This window comes from Lissotriton helveticus, chromosome 2_1 (genome assembly GCF_964261635.1).
Source record: "Lissotriton helveticus chromosome 2_1, aLisHel1.1, whole genome shotgun sequence".
In the NCBI taxonomy this organism is placed as follows: domain Eukaryota; kingdom Metazoa; phylum Chordata; class Amphibia; order Caudata; family Salamandridae; genus Lissotriton; species Lissotriton helveticus.
This window is the reverse complement of record NC_136059.1, coordinates 646850293-646870334: the sequence shown is the minus strand read 5'-3', so window position 1 is coordinate 646870334 and position 20042 is coordinate 646850293. Positions and strand designations below refer to the sequence as shown.

General features: G+C 41.0%; 1 protein-coding gene across 2 annotated transcripts in view; it reads right to left on the bottom strand.

The window, feature by feature from the left end:
• Positions 1-20042, bottom strand: part of RASA1 (RAS p21 protein activator 1) — a 1157575-nt gene that overhangs the window by 869080 nt on the left and 268453 nt on the right. For both annotated transcript variants that reach the window (XM_078675333.1, XM_078675334.1), the window contains exon 10: positions 9010-9130. In XM_078675333.1, coding sequence (XP_078531459.1) covers positions 9010-9130 — 121 coding nt within the window. The remainder of the gene's footprint in view (positions 1-9009; positions 9131-20042) is intronic.

The window sequence follows — 20042 nt, the reverse complement described above, 5'->3', positions numbered from 1 at the left end:
AAATGAACTTGTTAGTAGCGCAACGTTATTTGACTATCTAGATGAGTGTGTCGTAACCCTGTTAGCTTACACATTGTCATTTTATAAAGGAATCGTCAAGTAATTTGTGTTGTTTGCCTACATATATTTCCAAAAGGAGATGTCTGCGAACTACAAGCGGTGCAAAAATGAGGTCTTTAGAGCGCCATCTAGAATAACACACTTCCTCCAAGTCTTAATGGTTGGACTGTTGGTGTACAGTACCTCATGGTACTGTGAGCTTAGTATGTATGTCAAGTGCCTGTCCAGGAAGTATAGTTTTCTGAACTCCTCCTTCCATGGTGATATAATGGAGCCTGGTAGCGCTTGCTGCCTAAGACCACAGATGGAAAATTGTAAATACGGAGCATTCATCTTATAAATGAGCCTTTCTTACGGGAACAAAGAGACATCTGAGAAAATGTGGGTTTACAGAAATTACTTTCTGACAGGCAGGGTTGCAGACGCTGGAAGAGTTTTCACTCGACAATATCTATTTATGCAGTATGTAAAATTTCTGACTGCCTGTACGAAAATGAAACAAAGCATAGTTTATATTAAAGAAACTGCAAGTAGAAAAAGCTTTTTGTTTTCAACCTTTTATTGGCCTTTCTTGAAAACCTATATTCTGCACCCGACTGCTTATGTGAAACACAGACGGATATCTGGTATTGTCATGTTTAGATCACGAGACTGCTCCTGCTGTCCTAGGAAATGAAAAATAAAAAAAACGCGATTGACAAAGTCATCCTGTCTGGCTTTTGTCAATCTATGCGATTTACAAACGAATGTACTGTTGGAGAGTGATTAAATGCGTTTTTTGTGTTGCCATTTGTTTGTTGGTTATATTGTTGGTTATATTGTTGGTTATATGATTTCTGTTGTATAGATGTAAGCATGAATTTATATTTCTGCAAAGGGGCAAGGCCTCATTCTTGGAAATCTCCAGCTTATTTGAATGTCCAGGCGTACAGTAGTTAACCTGGAGCACCTGTTGAGTAGTAGGTTGTCCACTGGTGCTCTTTGCACCTCTGCAAGTGTATACACTAAACATTTCCCGTCGTTATTGCTGCAAGGGCGACTTAGTAATATCACAGGTGTGACTGTTCCTTACTAACCAGTGCCATGTGTACTCTATCTGCAAAAGACTTTTGGCCTCCAACACTTTGGAGTATCTTGGTTGAGTAGAGAAGGTCTAGATTAAAGAAAGCGGTGTGAAAGTCTAGATTAAAGGCAGTATATACACAGTATCACAATTTGGTGCAGTGGAAATGTCCTTTGCATTGTAAACTGGTGTGTAACCCATTCCAGAGAAACCCAGCTGGTCGTGAAACGGTGTCCAAACTTTTCTTTGGGCCAGCTAACACACTAATCTGTTGCGGGTGCTGAGGCCTAGATCTGTTTGTGATGTCTTGTAGGTCCAGAACCTTTTCAGCGGCCTGGAGTAGCATAGCAAACGTGCCCTCTGTCTTGACTGATCATGTCCTGGATTGGTGACATGAACCAGAGGTGTTAGCTTACAGATTGTGCTAGGTTATAGCAGTGAAGAGACATTTCTAAATTCAGAAGGAGTGCTGTCCCTACTAGCCACATTTTGTAAAGTTCCACATATGTGTAATACTCAGACTCGTGTGCTGAAACCCCATGTGCGTGTCAAGTGTGTGTGTGTATATGTGTGTTTGTGTTTATATGTGTGTGTGTTTATATGTGTGTGTGTGTGTGTGTGTTTGTGAGATATGGATGTCATCAAGACTTCGTGTTATGGTTAGAGTATGATTGCGGAGACCAGTGGGATCCATTTTGGATTACCCCTTGTTTGACATGGTACAGGCTGGAGGATGGAGTTCAGCTTTCCCAGACAGTCAAAGTGCATTGGCTGTATTCCTGGAACTTAAGAGAGGGGTCCCAGACACTGAAGTGTGGGAGAATAGGGACAGGGCTACCTTGTAAATTCCGTGAGGACCCTTTATACTCGGTCATTCGGTTGATGGCAAGATAATGTGGATGAACTAGCAAGTTCTGTGAGGGTAGGGATGTTTGTAGGCAGTCCCCGCCATTTTGTCCTCTCCCCGAGTACTATGTAAGAAAGACTGATGGCAGCCCAGCGCAGATTGGTTACCCTTCATTTTGCACATGTTATTGCATACTCCTGCTTGGAGCCAACATCATCACTACCTGTTGAGAGAGCTATCAGATTGCACAAAGTGGTCTATGTACTACAACCAGAAAATTAAACGTGAAAAGGAACCACTCCAGACTGATTCCTGGACTTTAAATGGGGAAGATCAGCATCCGCGGTCCAGAAAATCAGTATAAAGGTGGGTCCCAAACCACACCCCTTGTTCCAAATTCTTTTTGACCAAGGAAGGAAGTGCTCCGCAGAGTACTTGAAGTGCTGCTGTGATCGAGGACTGGTGCCTGCATGACAGCCAGTCTACCAGAAGTGAGGGCACATCTGCAGTCAGTTCAACTTGCTGGAGAACTTTGGGTCTGCATACCCCTAGAAGCAAGAAAGCATTCTGCCTGCTCCGAAGGGAAGAGAGTTTGCCTGGCTGTGAATATTTCACTTCTGTTCTTAGATTTTCGTCACAATAAAATATACTGAACATAATTTCACAAAAGTTCTTTAGAAAAGTTTAAGCTATTGCCATTATAAATTACAATAACTTTTATTTAAGTATTAGTTATTTAAAAAAATTAAACGCCATTGTTATTTGTAATATCAATACATCAAAGTCATGTAAATACAAAACATATTGCATTACAAATGCTATAGGTATCACATTTGCGAAAGTTATAACTATTGGCATTGTAAATGACAAAGCTATTAATTTAGCTATTTAAAAAAAAAAAAAAACATAAATAAAAACTTTGCCATTTACAATACCAATAGCTCAAACTTTCCTAATGCGAGACCTAATGCATTGCAAATGCTTGTTGTAATTATTTTGGCCACCATGAGTGTGGAAGGGTATGCTCAGACATGAGTCCCTTGCTCATTGCACCACCAGGATTCAAGCAAGCCGGGCCGAAGACGGATGTAATGCCAGAAACCGGTCCCCGGAAGCTTGTTTCCTTTCCAGTGAAGAATTGGCTTGGTAGTTTGGTCTGCCCTGTTCCCATGATGCACTGGGCCAGGGACAGACTAATTTGCATATAGCCAGGTTCTGAACTGGGATGGTGCAGTGAGCTAAAAAACGGTGATGGATCAAGCCCTGATCTGTTGACTGGGTAGGAGTGTTCTGATTAACTCAGATACTCTGTCCATCACCACCCCCTTTTTGTAATTATTTTGGCCACCATGAGTGTGGAAGGGTATGCTCAGACATGAGTCCCTTGCTCATTGCACCATCAGGATTCAAGCAAGCCGGGCCGAAGACGGCTGTAATGCCAGAAACCGGTCCCCGGAAGCTTGTTTCCTTTCCAGTGAAGAATTGGCTTGGTAGTTTGGTCTGTCCTGTTCCCATGATGCACTGGGCCAGGGACAGACTAATTTGCATATAGCCAGGTTCTGAACTGGGATGGTGCAGTGAGCTAAAAAACGGTGATGGATCAAGCCCTGATCTGTTGACTGGGTAGGAGTGTTCTGATTAACTCAGATACTCTGTCCATCACCACCCCCTTTTTGCAATTATTTAGACCATGATCCTGTCCTATCGAATAAGATTCCTAAATATGAAAATGTGTTTATGCACTCTATTGGCCTAGAGTCTAGATAGAGAAATTTTTTCCTCATGTTTGATCCACACCCGCTATACATTGTAAAAGTTTTGGAGCAATTGATCGTGAGCCCCAAATTCAACATAAAATTAGAAAAGGAGTTAGCAACCCTTTGGCGACCAAGTGGTGTGCGGGCCATTAAAACTGCGTCGTCTGCATACAGGAGTGCAGTCCATAATTAAAATGCACTCCTTAATGCACTCCTTAATGAAAATAGATTCTAAGTCATTTATATATAGGGTGAAAAGAAATGGGGCAAGGACGCATCCTTGTCTCACACCTCTCCTCACCCTAAATTGACTAGTGCATTCTACCTCCAACCCATAATGGACCTTGGCCTTTGCCCCTGAATAGAGCTGCCTTTGGAATGTAATTATTACAACATCCACTCCTGTACCTTCTAAAATTGACCACATCTTAACGTGAATAACGCAGTCAAAGGCTGCTGTTAAATCAACAAAAATCATAAAAAGTTTTCCCTTTTTCTCCCTAGTATATTTGTCCAATAAAATATGTAGGTTAAGGCCCTGCTCCACTGTGCAGAGTCCCTTCCGGAACCCATACTGGAGGTCACTTATAATATCCTCTTCCTCTGCCTCTGCCCATACCAGCATTCTGTCTGAAATGACCCGCTCTATGAACCTAACTGTTGAATCCAACAATGAGATCGGGCGGTAACACGCAGGATCTGCCCTGTCTCCCTTTTTTATAAATGGGAACAATAACGGATTCGTACCAAGTTGGTAGGAAGCCGCGTTTAGTGCATGCATTAAAAACCTGTGTCAAAATTGGTTTCCCATAAGGCAACATTTGATTTAAAAAGATCAACAGGAATACCGTCGGGCCCTTAAAATAATTGCCGCAGTAACTTTACTAAGGGTAAAGTCTAGTGAAAGTTCTAATGCTTTAACGTCCACGTTATGTGTGATTCCCTGGTCATCTAATACAGGGTTGTTATATAGTTTAGAGTAATGTTTTATCCATTCGGTTTCCGTGATGGAGATCTCAAGGGATGCTATATCTTTGTCAGCTAAGAAGGGGGCATTCACAGCCTTCCAAAAGGCAGAAGAATCACGAATTTCAGAAGCGTTGTGCAGTGCATGGCAAGCTTCCTCCTTTAAGGCACTCTTTCTTGCTTTAAGTGCAAGATTATAATTTCTTCTAGCCTCTCTGTGTTCCTTGTTTTTCACTATAGCGTGAATAGAGAGTTTAAGTTGAGTATATGTATTTGTGCAAGCAGTATCAAACCACCCTAGTTTAATAGTTGGTTTCCTCTTCGCTTCTACAAACAGTGATTTTTTATATACTTAGAAATGGCCGGAAAATTATCCATAATTTCTTGTCTGGATGAATTTTCATCCAGACACACTAGGAGCATGTTTTTTACAATTCTGCACAGTTTTAATAATAAATTCCTCTGTGTCCACATTAGCCCATCTAAGTGCACATCCATTTTGTCTACTTAAATCAACATTGTCGACAATATCGGCGGAATTAGTTCTAGAATGAACACCCTGTCTATACAGTATCACATCTACACTTAGAGGAAAATGGTCGCTAGAGCAATCTCATAAGTCTTGAAGTTTTTAACATGTGAAGAATAGCTACTTGAGGATATTATAAAATCTATCGTAGAAAATGTGTCTCGGCCATTAAAGTAGGGCTGAAAGGAACCATAGGCAAACACAGATAATTAACAAATCCTAAATCAAACATAATATCATTAAGGGAATCGCCATACGATGTGTGTGGAAAATGGGCGAAACTGGCGTCTTTCTCGAAAGTCAGACCACAGACCTCATTGTTAGAATATTTACATAAGGGGGAATTAAAATCCATACCCCAAACAACGAGGACCTCCTACTTTATGCGTGTATGTAAATGGTAACTTAAAGATTCAAAATTTCTTTAATCATCTCATGAGTTGCATTATTTTAAAAATTCAATATAGCCAGACAAAAAATACCATCTATATACAAACTAAATATTTGATAGTGAGCTTCAGTGATAATTGATTCAATTTTCCCTATATTCAGATAATTTGAGATGTATGTACACAACCCCCCTTTAGCTCTTCCATGCGAAGATGTAATAGCTGGGGTGTGAAAGGTTTTATATCCACTTATATGAATAGGGTCTGTCACCCACGTTTCCTGTAGGCTAATGATATTAAAAATTCTCACAAACTCAATCCATAAGTCATTTGACACCTTAGATTGTAAGCCTGCTATGTTCCAAAACACTAGCTGACAAATATCCCCCTGTTCTTTTCCATAATCTTTATTCCTTCCAATGATAGAATTAGTTGAGTTAGTTTGCTGAGGAGGGGGAATAATGGGTTCCAACGTGCTGGTATGTGCCGTATAATTACCAGTCTCTACAATTTCTGTCATGGCAGAGCCATGTTGAGTAGTTTTATTATTATTAAACAATGATCTCAGTGGACATGCAATATGCAACATATCCGCACTACTAGTTAGTAGAGTGCTGTTGTTCCCCCATTCGTAGTCAGTTAACTAGGTTATGGTTGTTAAAAGTCTAAAAACGATTAAAAGTGGGCACCGTAAAATGGTGTCTAAGGCCCAGTGATTGATATTCCTTAAAATTAGTACCAGTATTGTTACTCGGTGGTTGATAGAAATATCCCAATGGTACTACATTAACCCCCTGCCTTATAATTGTGTAGCTTCCAGCTCTATTCAGGTTTAGTTGTACTTATTGTGGTGTTTTAAACGTCAATACCACACAATCCCCATTCAAGCTCTTTTGGCCTCTCCCTACCCACGTAACCCTCCAGGCCATCTTAAATTCTTCAAATAATCTCTCGGTTAGGTCCGTTCTAGAACCCAACCAGTGTAATGATCTCTTCCTAAGACTCTCCCATTATTCTAGCTCCCCCATCTGCAGTCTTGGTACATCAGCTAGCACCACTACATAGGGTGTGGCGTCTGGTGGTAAATCAAGATATGTTTTAAGCCACTTAGCTTTATTATCATTCGGGGAGCTAGCGTTATTATGGTTAGGACTTGAACGGTGAGGGAGATTTAATGGAACTAAGGGGGTTAAGTTAGGATGGGCCTCGTGATTGTTAATAGAATGTTTCTCAGCTCTTTTCAGAGGAACACACATCAGGTCCTTATTACTGTCTGGGATAAGGAGAGTGGCATGCTGGCTCAAGCTACTTTCTCATTGTACCTGGTTACTCCTAGGCGCATCTTTTGACTCCTGTGCCCGGGTCTGAGCTTTCGGTAAGCATTTTAATATTGCTTCTTCTATTTTTCCAACTCTGCACGTTAAGTTGTCTAATGTACCTCTAAGAAAGGTGTCCAGTGAGTGTAATTTGGCTTTTATCTTGACAATCTCAATCTGAGTACTAGTACTGGCACGATCAGTCAGTTTTCTCTGCTTTCAACTTTTGGTGGCACAAGGGACATGGCGTTTTTAATAGCCTTTTTTCGTGCTTTTCGAGGGGTTGCCCTAACCGGCAAACCTTTAACCTCTGTTATATTAGATGACTTATTGGGGTTTCTTGCACTCTTTGGGGGTAGTTGGGTATCATATTCTTGATCACTACCTGAGATATGCCCAGAGGTATCTACAATGCAGCCATTTAAGCTACGATGGGGAACATCTGGGTATGGGGCAACACACGTCTGGGGCATAAAGTCCATTACTGTCACCCTGCCCAGGACTGGGTTACCTATGCTTAACAACTCTTCTACAGTCAAGATCTGTTGTTCTATGGCACCTATGGCACCCATGGCTCCTGTTAAATAGTTGAGTAAAGTTTGGCGTGAACGCACCTCAGACTTTGCCTGCTTATTGCTCTTAATGGTTATGGTTTTTCTTTTCCCCATTTCAAAATTAAGAAAAGAAGCAAATGCACAGTAGAAAATAAATCAAATAGATCCCACTGTAAATCCGAAAACCTTTAAAGTTCGCAGGTTAACCCATACGAAGATAGATATCCCCCAACCATTTAGATATACACATACATGTGTGGACTAATATACGTTTGTCCAGTGAGGGGTGGCAATAATCATGGGAACGTAGGGTTCAAAATCACAGTACCTTTTAGCAACAAGTCAGGAGCCGTGGCCCAGCCCAGACTATTCCGGGCTAAGACGTGTCCCGCGCTGTGGGACCGCCGCCAAGTTTTAAAACCCCCTCCAGGGACCGGGGCTGAAGTGCTGTGTGCTCGTTATGGTCCAAGGGCAGTGTCCAAATTCACCTTCTCCTTTTGCGGTCTCCCGCGCTGCGGGACCGCCGCCAAGTCTTTAAACCCCCTGCGGGGACCGGGGCTAAAGTGCTGTGTGCTCGTTATGGTCCAGGGGCAGCGTCCAAATTTACCTTCTCCTTTTGCGGTCTCCCCATATGTCAACAACCAAAACACCAAGGACATCAGTAACGAGGAATGACAGGATACATTAGGTCTGTGAGCTACCTCACAAAGACCTACCCTGGAAAGGATATCCATTCACATAGCCTTCCACACTCACTCACATTGCATTACCACTGTTACCATTAAGCCCATCTTTTGCTAGTGACTACAATATTGATCCATCTATCTGCATGACTTTCAATTAAATTATACTTTAAACATTTTATTTCCTGATGTCATCAATGGTGTACTTATGGCCATACCTCACAACCACCCCATACTGAATAGTTTCTTTCCTTATAGTCCACTATAGAGATTAACTAATAATTTACATTCACAGGGTCCTAGTGTCCGGCAGACCTGATATCTCTTGGATAGTTGTCAGCCATTCACTTAAACCTTCCATTCATTTGTCTTTCATTCTTCTATTTTTCCACTAATTTTCATCAGCCGCTGGCCATTTTATTAAATCCTGCATCCATTAATCTATTCACAAGAAATAAAAGCAAAGCAAAACAGATAGCTATGCATCTTTTTCCTCATCGCACTCCCATCTCAGACACGCTGATGATCTCTTCAGATATATCCTGCTACCTACACTTATGCTTTGTAAAACATTAAATGCATATTTTGTTATGGAATTTTTCAATTTTTGAGAGGCAAATAATCTAATTTGCACAGACGGTTGTTTAAAAAGAAATCCCTTTGACCGTGTTCATGTATGCCAGCGTAGACCAGCATTCTGTACCTGTCCATCTGAAATTCTAGGGCACCATATCTTATGTGCAACAAAACAGGTCACAGAAAAACAAACTTTACATTTCATTGTAAATAAAAAGTAACATGAAATTGGGTTATAGTTGGAACGTCTTCATAAAGAAAATTCTTACTTTTTTTTAACAGATATCCCTTTTTTACAATGTTTTTATAAAAAGCATCTTTTGTTTTTCTGCGGATGGTATTGTAAATTTCTTTTCCGTCCACTGAATCATTGAGCACTTGTTCTTGATGCTGGTAAAACAAAAACATACTTCTGTTAAGAGCAAAACAGTTGTGATTCAACATTGTTACACTTTAATGCCTAGTCCTAAAGTAAAGGTCACAAAAGTGAAAAAAAACTAACTACACTCGGTGAAGGCTATTCAGAAAAAGCCTTCTATAATTATACTGAATAGTAACCACAGCAGACAATATTACATAGTGACCGTATGCAGATTACTAGCTGTCATCCCCTCAGTGCATCGGGCATGGTTGGTAGCAGTAATGTAAAAAGAATGCTGTGCCAATGTAAAAAGCAGCTACATGGGTAATATATAACAGCCAAAGTTGCAATGCCCCTGGAACGCAAATAATAATACTACTAAGAGATTGCATTCTCTTCTTATGACGCTGATTTGGGTTGGTGGTGGGCAGGATATGGCGCCCATATCGTACCTCATCAGGCACACTGCGTCCCCTTGAGACTGAGCAGTCATGGTAGTGCTGGAGTTTAAATTTTGGGACCTATCAGCCTTTCATACACTTGATGAGTCGGTAGATGCTCCTGCTTGGTCAGGGACAGATGCAAGACTCTTGGAGACTTCTATCAAAATTAGGACTTTATCACCATTAAGGCAGCGCAGGTCGTCTTTGGAATCTGAAACGGGAAATGTTTTACGCATGCCAGTATAACTGCCATAACTCGAGAAATATGGCTCACATTCCCGGCTTCTCCATTTGCTTCACTTTTGCTTTCAGGGTTGTTGGAGATGGGAGGGAATGGGGGGGGAGGCATTTAGTTTCAAATTTATATAGGGCCATGACGGCTGACAGACCCAGAATCCTGTTCCCCGCTAGGGCTGATTGGGACGAGGAACTGAGGTTACCCCTGGAGCATGTTCAATGGAGTAGGTCTTGTGCTATGGTCCAGACTGTATCCTGTAATGCACGATTTCAACTGGTCCATTTCAACATTCTTGCACCGCACATATATCACACCAGTGCTGCTTCACAGGATAGATTCCAGTAGTCTAATGGTTGCCACTGTTGTGAGGCTAAGGTGGCATCTTTATTGCATCCTGCATGGTACTGTCACCTGGTCAACTCCTTTGGGGCGTCTATTGTGATGCGGATGGCCACAGTCTTTGGGGCTACAATAGTGAAGGACCCAGTTCTCGGTCTGTTGTGGAATGTCAAACGGCATAAGGGCAAAAAACTTGATTTACATTTTTGCACTTGCTGTTGTTGCCAATGAAGAGGCGAATTGCAATTACCTGGATGGAGCAGGCTGGGCCCAGAGTGGACGGCTGGGTAAGAGATGTGAATGAGTGGGCGGTTGTGGAAAAAGCAACTCCGTGGCGCTTACTGGAGGTACCTGTTGGACTAGTTGGCCCCTAGGGGACCTCTGGATTGAAAAGGAATTAATTCCCCAACTTAAAACGCACCACAGGGCATGTTTGCACATATATCACCTCAAGCCCCGCCCCCTACCTTCACCACTGTGCAAACGCGCCCCGTAGCGCGTTCTAAGTTGGGGGATTAAGTCCCCTTGCAAACTGGGGGCCCCTGGGGGCCAACTAGCCCATCAGGAACCTCTAGTATGCGCCAGGGGGCTGCGTTGCAGAGAGGTGTAAAAAGGGGCGTGGCCTCATTACACCTCTCTGCATAGACGTGTAAAGATGCCACTCCCCTTTTTACATCTCTCTGCAACGCAGCTCCGTGGCGCTTACTGGAGGTACCTGGTGGGCTAGTTGGCCCCCAGGGACCCCCAGTATTCAAGGGGAATTACTTCCCCCTCTGCAAACGCGCCAGGGGGCGTGTTTGCAGAGTGGTGAGGGAGGGGGCGGGGCTTGAGGTGACGGATTGCACCACTCTGCAAACGCGCCCCCCTGGTGCGTTTGCAGAGGGGGAACTAATTCCCCTTGAATACTGGGGGTCCCTGGGGGCCAACTAGCCCACCAGGAACCTCCAGTATGCGCCAGGGGGCTGCTTTGCAGAGAGGAGTAAAAAGGGGCGTGGCCTCTTTACACGTCTCTGCAAAGCAGCACCCTGGCGCATAATGGAGGTACCTGGTGGGCTACTTGGCTCCCAGGGACCCCCAGTATTCAAGGGGAATTATTTCCCCCTCTACAAACGTGCAAGGGGGCGCGTTTGCAGAGTGGTGCCTTCATTTTTTTGGGGGGGATTGGCAGGGTACGCGTACCCTAAGCGTAGCCCGGGTTTTGTTAAAAAAAAAAAATGGGGGGGCTTTGGGGGTCCTTGTGGGACCCCCCTGAGCAGGCCTAGGGGGTCAGGAACCTCCAGTATGCCCCAGGGGGCTGCCTTGCAGAGAGGTGTAAAAAGGGGCGTGGCCTCTTTACAGGTCTTTGCAAGGCAGACCCCTGGCGCGTTTGCAGAAGGGGAACTGATTCCCCTTGAATACTGGGAGTCCCTGGGGGCCAACTAGCCCACCAGGAACCTCCAGTATGCGCCAGGGGGCTGCGTTGCAGAGAGGTGTAAAAAGGGGCGTGGCCTCTTTACACGTCTCTGCAAGGCAGCCCCCTGGCGCATACTGGATGTTCCTGGTTGGCTACTTGGCCCCCAGGGACCCCCAGTATTCAAGGGGAATGATTTCCCCCTCTGCAAACGCGCCAGGGGGCGCGTTTGCAGAGTGGTGCCTTAATTTTTTTTGGGAGGGATCGGCAGGATACGCGTACCATACGCGTATCCCGCGATTTAAAAAAATAAATACATTTTGGGGGGGGGACCTTTGGGGTCCTTGTGGGCCCCCCTAAGCAGGCATAGGGGTCAGGGTGTTTCTACCCTGCCCCCCTTTTTGCGTTTTTCGCGTTTCTTTTCCTGTTTTCTTGTGCCTCGGTTCTACGGAGGCACAAGATGGCTGCCAACACTTCCTGGTTTGGAGTGTTGACAGACAGTTGACATCCAATCAGCATGCAGCTCGTACTCGGGAAGGTACATAGTACAGTACAGTACTTCATCACTAGATATATTTATGATTTTACTTTTGATTTTCTCAGGAACTACTGAACGGATTTACACCATTTAACAAAAAGGGTAATCTGCGAACCGAACTCTATCTTTTCGCCAAATTTGGTGTAATTCTGTTCAGCCGTTCGGGCTGTAGCCCTGGCTAAAGGTCCTATGGAAAATTGCATGGGGAAAACGCATTTTGGGACCCCCTTCCCCCTTTTTTCTCAGCCCCCGCTTCACGAATCACCCCCAAACTTTCAGGGAAGGAGCGGAGCAGGCCATCTTCTTGGAGAATTTCGCGAAGATTCGTCAACCCGCGCCAAAGTTATTCCAAATAGAATGTTGCGGATTTCCTTTGGAAACTAGGTCCTAACTATAACTACCTACTAGCGATCACCAGTAGGATGGATATATATATATATATATGTCAGAATTAGTGCAAGATGTTACAGATCGCTACGGTACTAGTCATTAACCGTTATTCTACCCACAGGGTCAAAAAAGTAAATACATCAAGGTCCTGCTATGATAATATACAAATCTATGACGTGGTTTAACGAGAGCTCGTTAATGCGGCTCTAGAATAACATGTGAACAAACTACTATTGAATGCGGCACAACGTGGTTTAACGGGAGCTCGTTAGTGCGGCTCTAGAATGACATGTGAACACACTACTACTGAATGCGGCACAAACAATTCTTTAAAAAAATATATACGTTGCGTCGCAATCCGTGACTTATTTTTGGTTCGTTACGGCATGATATAATGTGGGTAGAATAACGGTTAATGACTAGTACCCTAGCGATCTGTAACATCTTGCATCTGTAATGTCATTATATGGCTGAGATTTAGTCCACTGTTTTAACTGGAGGGTAGAAAGTTGGTTCTCCTTCTCCTATATTCATATATTCGACCCGTTTATGACAAATATCTTAGCGATATATAACATCCTACACTGATATTACCACAGTGTGGCCTTGATTAGGATAAATATTCTATCTGCTAGTGATTTGTAACGCCTTACCTTGTTAATGTCATTATATGGCTGGGATTTAGTCCACTGTCTTAACTGGAGGGTAGGAAATTGGTTCTCCTTCTCTTTTCTTCATATATCCGACCAGTTTATGACTAATATCTTAGCGATATATAATATCCCACACTGATATCACAACATGGCCTTGATTAAGATAAATATTCTATCTGCTAGAGAGGAAAATAACCCCGTGCATCCTTAATTGGGATCCGCTTATTAGATATGTGCCCTTTACATAGCATAACAAACGTTTTTTTATATTTATCTTATTTTGAATAAATTTATATGTCATTATTTCAGGTTGAAAGATATAATATCATATATCTCAACGAAAAGATAAGAGCTGTGAATACATCATATTTTAAACTGTGTTACGTTTATTTCGATTTCCAACTAAGTTTGAACTTTGAACCCCCTTGAGTGAATTATCTAACACACATGGCAAGGTGAGTAAGTTTCACTGGAGACAATAACCCAAAATTATTAACTTAAGAGATCATTATGGAAGATTTATAAATTAAAGATGTGTTCCGTTTATACTTTTTTAGATATATACCATATTAGTCTGGCAATACGGCTCACTGGAAGACATTGATGTCATTATCAGAAAACCTACTTTTCTTATTATTATAGAAGGTGAGCATATATTAGCTCAAAAAGTTTACACAACATCATCTGATTCCTATGTTGGTCTTTTCATTCCCTCTTTATCCCCCTCTCTCCTAGCTTGTATTTAAGGAATTTTTTCCACCATAAGAATGTAATGTGGTTGCTCCAATATAATATTTTATTTTTATCTTTTGCTGATCTATATGTATACAATATGTATACTGAATAAATTGTGAAGAAGGGTTGTTTAGTAATGATATGGTGTTTTGGTTAATGAACATACAACTGTGTAAAATGTAATTTGCTTTTAATTGTTTAACTACGATTTTGGTAGAATGAAATATGATATATGTTTTTCTTTTTATATTTCTTTATTGCAGCATCATTTGTGGCTCCTGAAGAAGGCGTTCCTCTAACGCCGAAACGCGCGTCGAGCTACTAATTGTGTTGATATAATTATATGCTTTTTTTAGCTGTGTAAATCGTTGTCTTTTAATTACAATGTTTTAATCTCCTTTTTTTGTAACAATTATTGTATAGTTTGTTTTTATAAATCATGATAAATATACATTAAAATATAAGTTTTTTAATAGAGTGATTTTGTATGTTCTTTTTCCTTACAACCCTTCTTGTATTTCATTGTCATTATTGCCTAGGAATGTTACTAGCAATCAGTTTTTCCCTGTCCTAGGAATTAGATTATTTAAGAATCAGGGGGCCCTTGTTTCTCTCGCATCGAAAATAACACATTCATGTACAATAAACTTCTCTACCGGCAAATTCAGGGGACTGCCATGGGCACTTGCTTCGCCCCCAGTTATGCTAATTTGCATATGGGCTGGTGGGAGGAGCAAGTGCTCATGGCAAACCACAGCACACAAATGTCTGCTAATGTGATGCACTACAGTCGTTACATAGACGACATTTTCCTGTTATGGAAAGGAAGTGAGGAGAGTGCCAGGGAGTTAGCTGAAGAATTGAATGAGAACTCTCTGAATTTAAAGTTCACATGCAATACAAGCAAAACCTCGATTGTTTTCTTGGACTTGGAACTATTTGTTTCCGAAAACAAGATTCAAACGAGGACACCAACTTCCGGCAATACCATCTTGCATGCCGGAAGTTTTCATCCTCACAGTCTGATTACGAGCATCCCCTATGCCGAGTGCCTCAGAATGAAGCGCAACTGCAGCACACAAGACAGCTTTGAAACATCTAAAAAGCAGCTGTTTAAAAGACTGCGCGGCAGAGGCTACTCTGAGAAAGTTCTAGAAACAGCAGAGAATAAAGTAAAGAACAAGAGCAGAGAGAGTCTTGTACTTAGGAATACTACACCTATAACATCAAACAAAAAGACAGACGCCCCGAATCATCACAGGGTTCAATGCCTATCATACCAATGTGCGAAAAATTTTGTACAGGCATTGGCCCATAGTACGCAGTGACCCCACATTAGGATCATCATGTGCTAAATTGCAGCAGATCACATACAGAAGGGCTAAATCTATGAAGCAGGAATTGATATCCAACATTCCGAGCCAAGCGAGTAATACCAATTGGCTTCAGAAGAAAAAGGGATTTTTTAAGTGCACAAAGTGCAAAGCATGCCAGTACGGCATTAATCTCAGCAAAGTACACCTCCCACTCAGGAAAACACCTTTGGAGTTGAGAGGGAACTTTAATTGCAAGACAGAATATGCAATATATGTTTTGCAATGTACTTGCAAGAAAAGATACGTTGGAAGCACCTTGCATCCAGTACATGTAAGGATTCTACAGCACTTGTGAGCTGTGGCCAACAGCGACCCAAGTTACCCTGTGGCACGCCACATCAACGCTTTTCACGGAGGGAGAGTTGAGGATTTACAATACTTTGTTATTGACTGTATAAATAAGAACATATGAGGAGGTAATAGACTCCTAGCACTTAGGCGCTTGGAATTGAGGTACATTATCTTGCTCGATACCAAGGCTCCTAACGACTTAAACTCCGATGAAGCATTAAGTGTGCACTTATAATCAAATACATGAAATACTGGCCCGGTATTCAGATATTTACCCTTTGCTATCTGTAAATTTTATTATTAATTAGTTCCATGCGTGCATCACAAATCCCACTCCTCTGAAACTTCATAATGGGGATATGAGCTAAAAAATATTATGGTATTAGCACTTTAAATTGTAAGTAATTTTCACAAGGAGACAGTATGGTTGGTTTGAGCTCAAAGGTGAATTAAATGTTTAATTTACACAAGTTAAGTTATAATATCACAGTACTGAGTCACCCGATATGAGAAAAAAAGAGAGATATTGGAGGCCAATATTACCATGACATACATATGGGAGAGTTACAATGGCCCATAACTGACTGTAAGCCCACTGGGGCTAGTTACCGGGGTAAGGATGCTATAAATCAATGTCAAAAGGTCTATTGAAACTGCTATATGGGTATGTATTGTTGGCTGCGATGGAAGCCAGTACTGCGATGAGTCATGTGATTTTTGAATTCCACAGTCCATACAATCTTTTCTTATGTTATTGTTTTTCACCGTTTTAAATATAAATATTGTTTTCCTTTGCACTTTTTAGAAAGGTCAAGCATACAGGTATTGTCGTTGCATGATTAAACTGCCACAGAAACATTGGAAAAGCAGAAATGATAACAAAAGTAATTGCAAATAAGATTATTTATGTATGAACTATTAAGTTTATAAACAGAATGAATTATGTTCCAGTTGAGAAAAATCTTAAATTAGGATTTGCAACACCCTGTATCACTCGTGTTACAAATGTTTCTGTTAACAAATGTATCTCTTCCATATCTTTGATAAGGGAGAGGGTAACCATAGCAACCAACCTACGTCATCAGGAGGCTCTGACAAACCTGCTATGGGGGTGTGTGTATATATTCTGTTTGTTTTCATTATGGAGTTGTTGTGAGCAAGGCGGTAGCTCCGCTGAAACGCGTTAGCCATCATCGTTTGTTGAATAAATTCCTCTTTGACGGAATCCCACGGAGTCAGCGCCTTTGTGCATGGTTGTAACGAAGGATTGGATTTCATATGCACATATATATATATATATATATATATATATATATATATATATATATATATATATATATATATATATATATATATATATATATATATATAGGTATATATATATATAGGTATATATATGTATATATATATTGCATTGAATTATCTTCCTATTTTGTAGTTGGCCTGGTACCAATGTCTCTAATGTAAGTTAAAATATTAAAAAGTTTAATGCCCAAGCTAAATTGCAAACCTGTTGCTTCTTAATTCTCCCCTTTTAATCAAATCCTGTTGTATTATGGAATATGTATACATGCAGCAGTCTAATGAATTTTCTATTTGAGGTAATTTAAGGAATTGACTACCCACTTCATAATTTAGATCTATTCCGTACCTAGGTATAATTTGTATGTATGTTTTACTCTCTGTGCGATGAAAATAAATGACAACAAAAAAAAGGTACACTAAGCCACAAGCATACTCATTTATATTTTCTAAACACATAGACAGAAACTTACACATTGACATAACCACTCATGTAGGTACTCACTTGCTTATAGTATGTAAACTAATAGTATGAAATGTAAGTTAAATGCATTATTTGAGCTTTTCAGATATCTACTTGTGTTTAAAGAGGAGGATTTAGAATGTCAAGAAAGACAGAGGAGAAAATATTGAAGAAAGGGTACTATCTGCATAAAGTGAGAGTAAAAAAATTACATGATGGGGAGAACGTGTCGGGGGAGGGAAGTTGCTGGTAAGAGAACGAAGGAGTTTGTTGAAGAGGTGGTTGGAAAAATGCAAAATGTGGAAAACGTTTTGAATAAAAAGTGAGATTTAAAATCAACTCACAAACCAGAATGTGTACGTGAAATTTAAAGTAAAAAAAAAAAACACTCAGTTTGAAAAGGAGGCAGAAAGAATAAAAAAAAAAATTAAGAATGTTTAGAAGTAAAGTAATACAGAATTGAGTACGAAAACAGAGGGAGAGTAATACAGGAAGAGCAGCACTGAAACAAAAACAATATATTCAGAGTGTGGTTGATAAATGGTTTGCTCTAAATCACAAACAATTTATTTTGATACTAAACACAATGACAACACTGAATAAAAAACAGTGTTGTCCATGAAGAAAAATGCCAAAAATAAAGACTTATTAATAAAAGTAATTTTGCTACATTTTTAAAAAGAGAATAGTGTCAAATGGGGTGCACATAGGAAATATGAAAACCAAAGGTCCCACTGGAGCATTACAGAGGGTTTGGGTGAGAACATGTGAACTACAGCTTAACAAAATGCATTACAACTGGTAATTTACATAACAATGGTGATTTGGAATACGCATAAAGGCCAGAAAGCCAGACAAATAACCTATAAGAGCACCCACACCAAGTCCATGCTCAGCTAAAGACACCATAAAAAAGCAAAATATCAGACAACTTTGCCTGCAAATGGACTGCATGGTGGGAACTAAACCAGGCAACAAAGTTATCCCAGCATACAAAGATTTTGTAGATGGACACCTGACCGCTAGGAGAATATCCATGACTTCTGAAGGGAGGTCAAATCACTTAGATGTTGCTGCTCAATCTCCATGCATGGAGGTGTAGACGGTGACGACTGGGGACGACTGGGGTGCAGGACTCGGCCCTGATGCTGCAACAGAAAGGCCGCCTGATAGGAGGACAGGTGTCATGCCCAGTAGTTCAGGGTACCACATTCGCCTGGCTCAGTCCTGAGCAACTGGGAAGACTTGGTCCTGGTTGTGCATGATATTCTTCAGAACTCTGGGCAGGAGGGGTAAAGGAGGGAATAGGTACAGAAGACTGGAGCTACACGCTAGAATGACTGCGTCTAGGAGCTAGCCTTCCGGGAACTCCAAAACGCAAAAAGATATGACATTCACTAGCAGTCTTCAAAGAAAGAGAGAGGCAGAATAAGGTAGGTACTTTATTTCTTCTTAAGTTACAAGTATAAAGACCTGCCACACAGACCGCCAGAAGTCCTCTCCTTCGCAATCTCCTCCCAGCTGACCATTCCCAACCGTGAATATTCCAAACACTGAACATTCTTTACTCTGACCTCATTACAACCAACAAGTGGAACATGACAGTAGCTTGCACAGAACATTACATCACTTTTTCCCTAATACTGCACATAAAAAATTAGAATAATATAAACCCAATACAAAAACAAATAAGAAAACAATCAAAAAACATACCCCCTAGGGAAAAATACAAAGAGAAAACAATTAACTTTACACTGAAAATTATCTAAGGATTAACCAGCCCAATTAAACAAATCAACTCGAACAAAAAGGGTACTCGTCTAGCATGATTACTTCTGTGGGCAACTGTTGGTGCCTCCACACTAGGTCTTGTTTGAGTGATGCTCAGGTTACTTCCAGAAGCTAAACCAGAACCCTGGCCTGATCCTAAATCAGACTCAGAAACCTGATCAGATCCTAACACACCCCTACACTTCACCACTCTTTCCCTATTCCACCAATAATGACCATTCACTCTGATCGCATTGCTATTCAATTTATTAATCACAACAGGTTCATCAAATGTTTCTTCTCCTTTAACAAACACACCCTTCTTGATGTGAAAATCATCCACTTAAAACTCCTGTTTTAGTATACAATTACATTTGCCAAATCCCTCTGTCTGTTTTACTTTTGCTTCTGCAACCTTAGCCCTCACCACAGTATCACAATCTATCAATGATACACCCTGTTTCACCCACTTTCCAATCAACCCAGGAGATACTTTTGTTGAGGGAATTCTTCTCCTCAACAGTTCAAACGGTGACACCTTGTTTTAAAAATGAGGACTGGTACATTAAAACCAAAGCATACTGCGTACTGCATTACTCACAATGCACTTATTCACAACTGCTCACATATGCCCTGTACTGAAACGCTATTCATGTGCTCCATTTGACCATTGGTCTGGGGGTGATATAAAGAGGTTTTTAAATGCTTCATATTTTCAGACCTCAAAAATTGACCTTTTCTTTAACAAATTGAACGCCATTGTCTGACGCAAGGAATTGAGGAAAAACCCTAACAAAGGAATACATCCTCCAAGAATTCAATGACCGTTTTAGCATTAGAATCTGCTACAAACTTAACACTGGCCACTTAGAATAGAAATCTATGAGCACTAAAGCAAATCCTAAATGACATGGTAAAATATTAAAAGGTCCGACGAAGTCAATACCCACCTTTTCCCATGCATTTTCAGGACACTCAAAGGGCTGTAAAGGGTTTTTTCTCACAACTAGAGT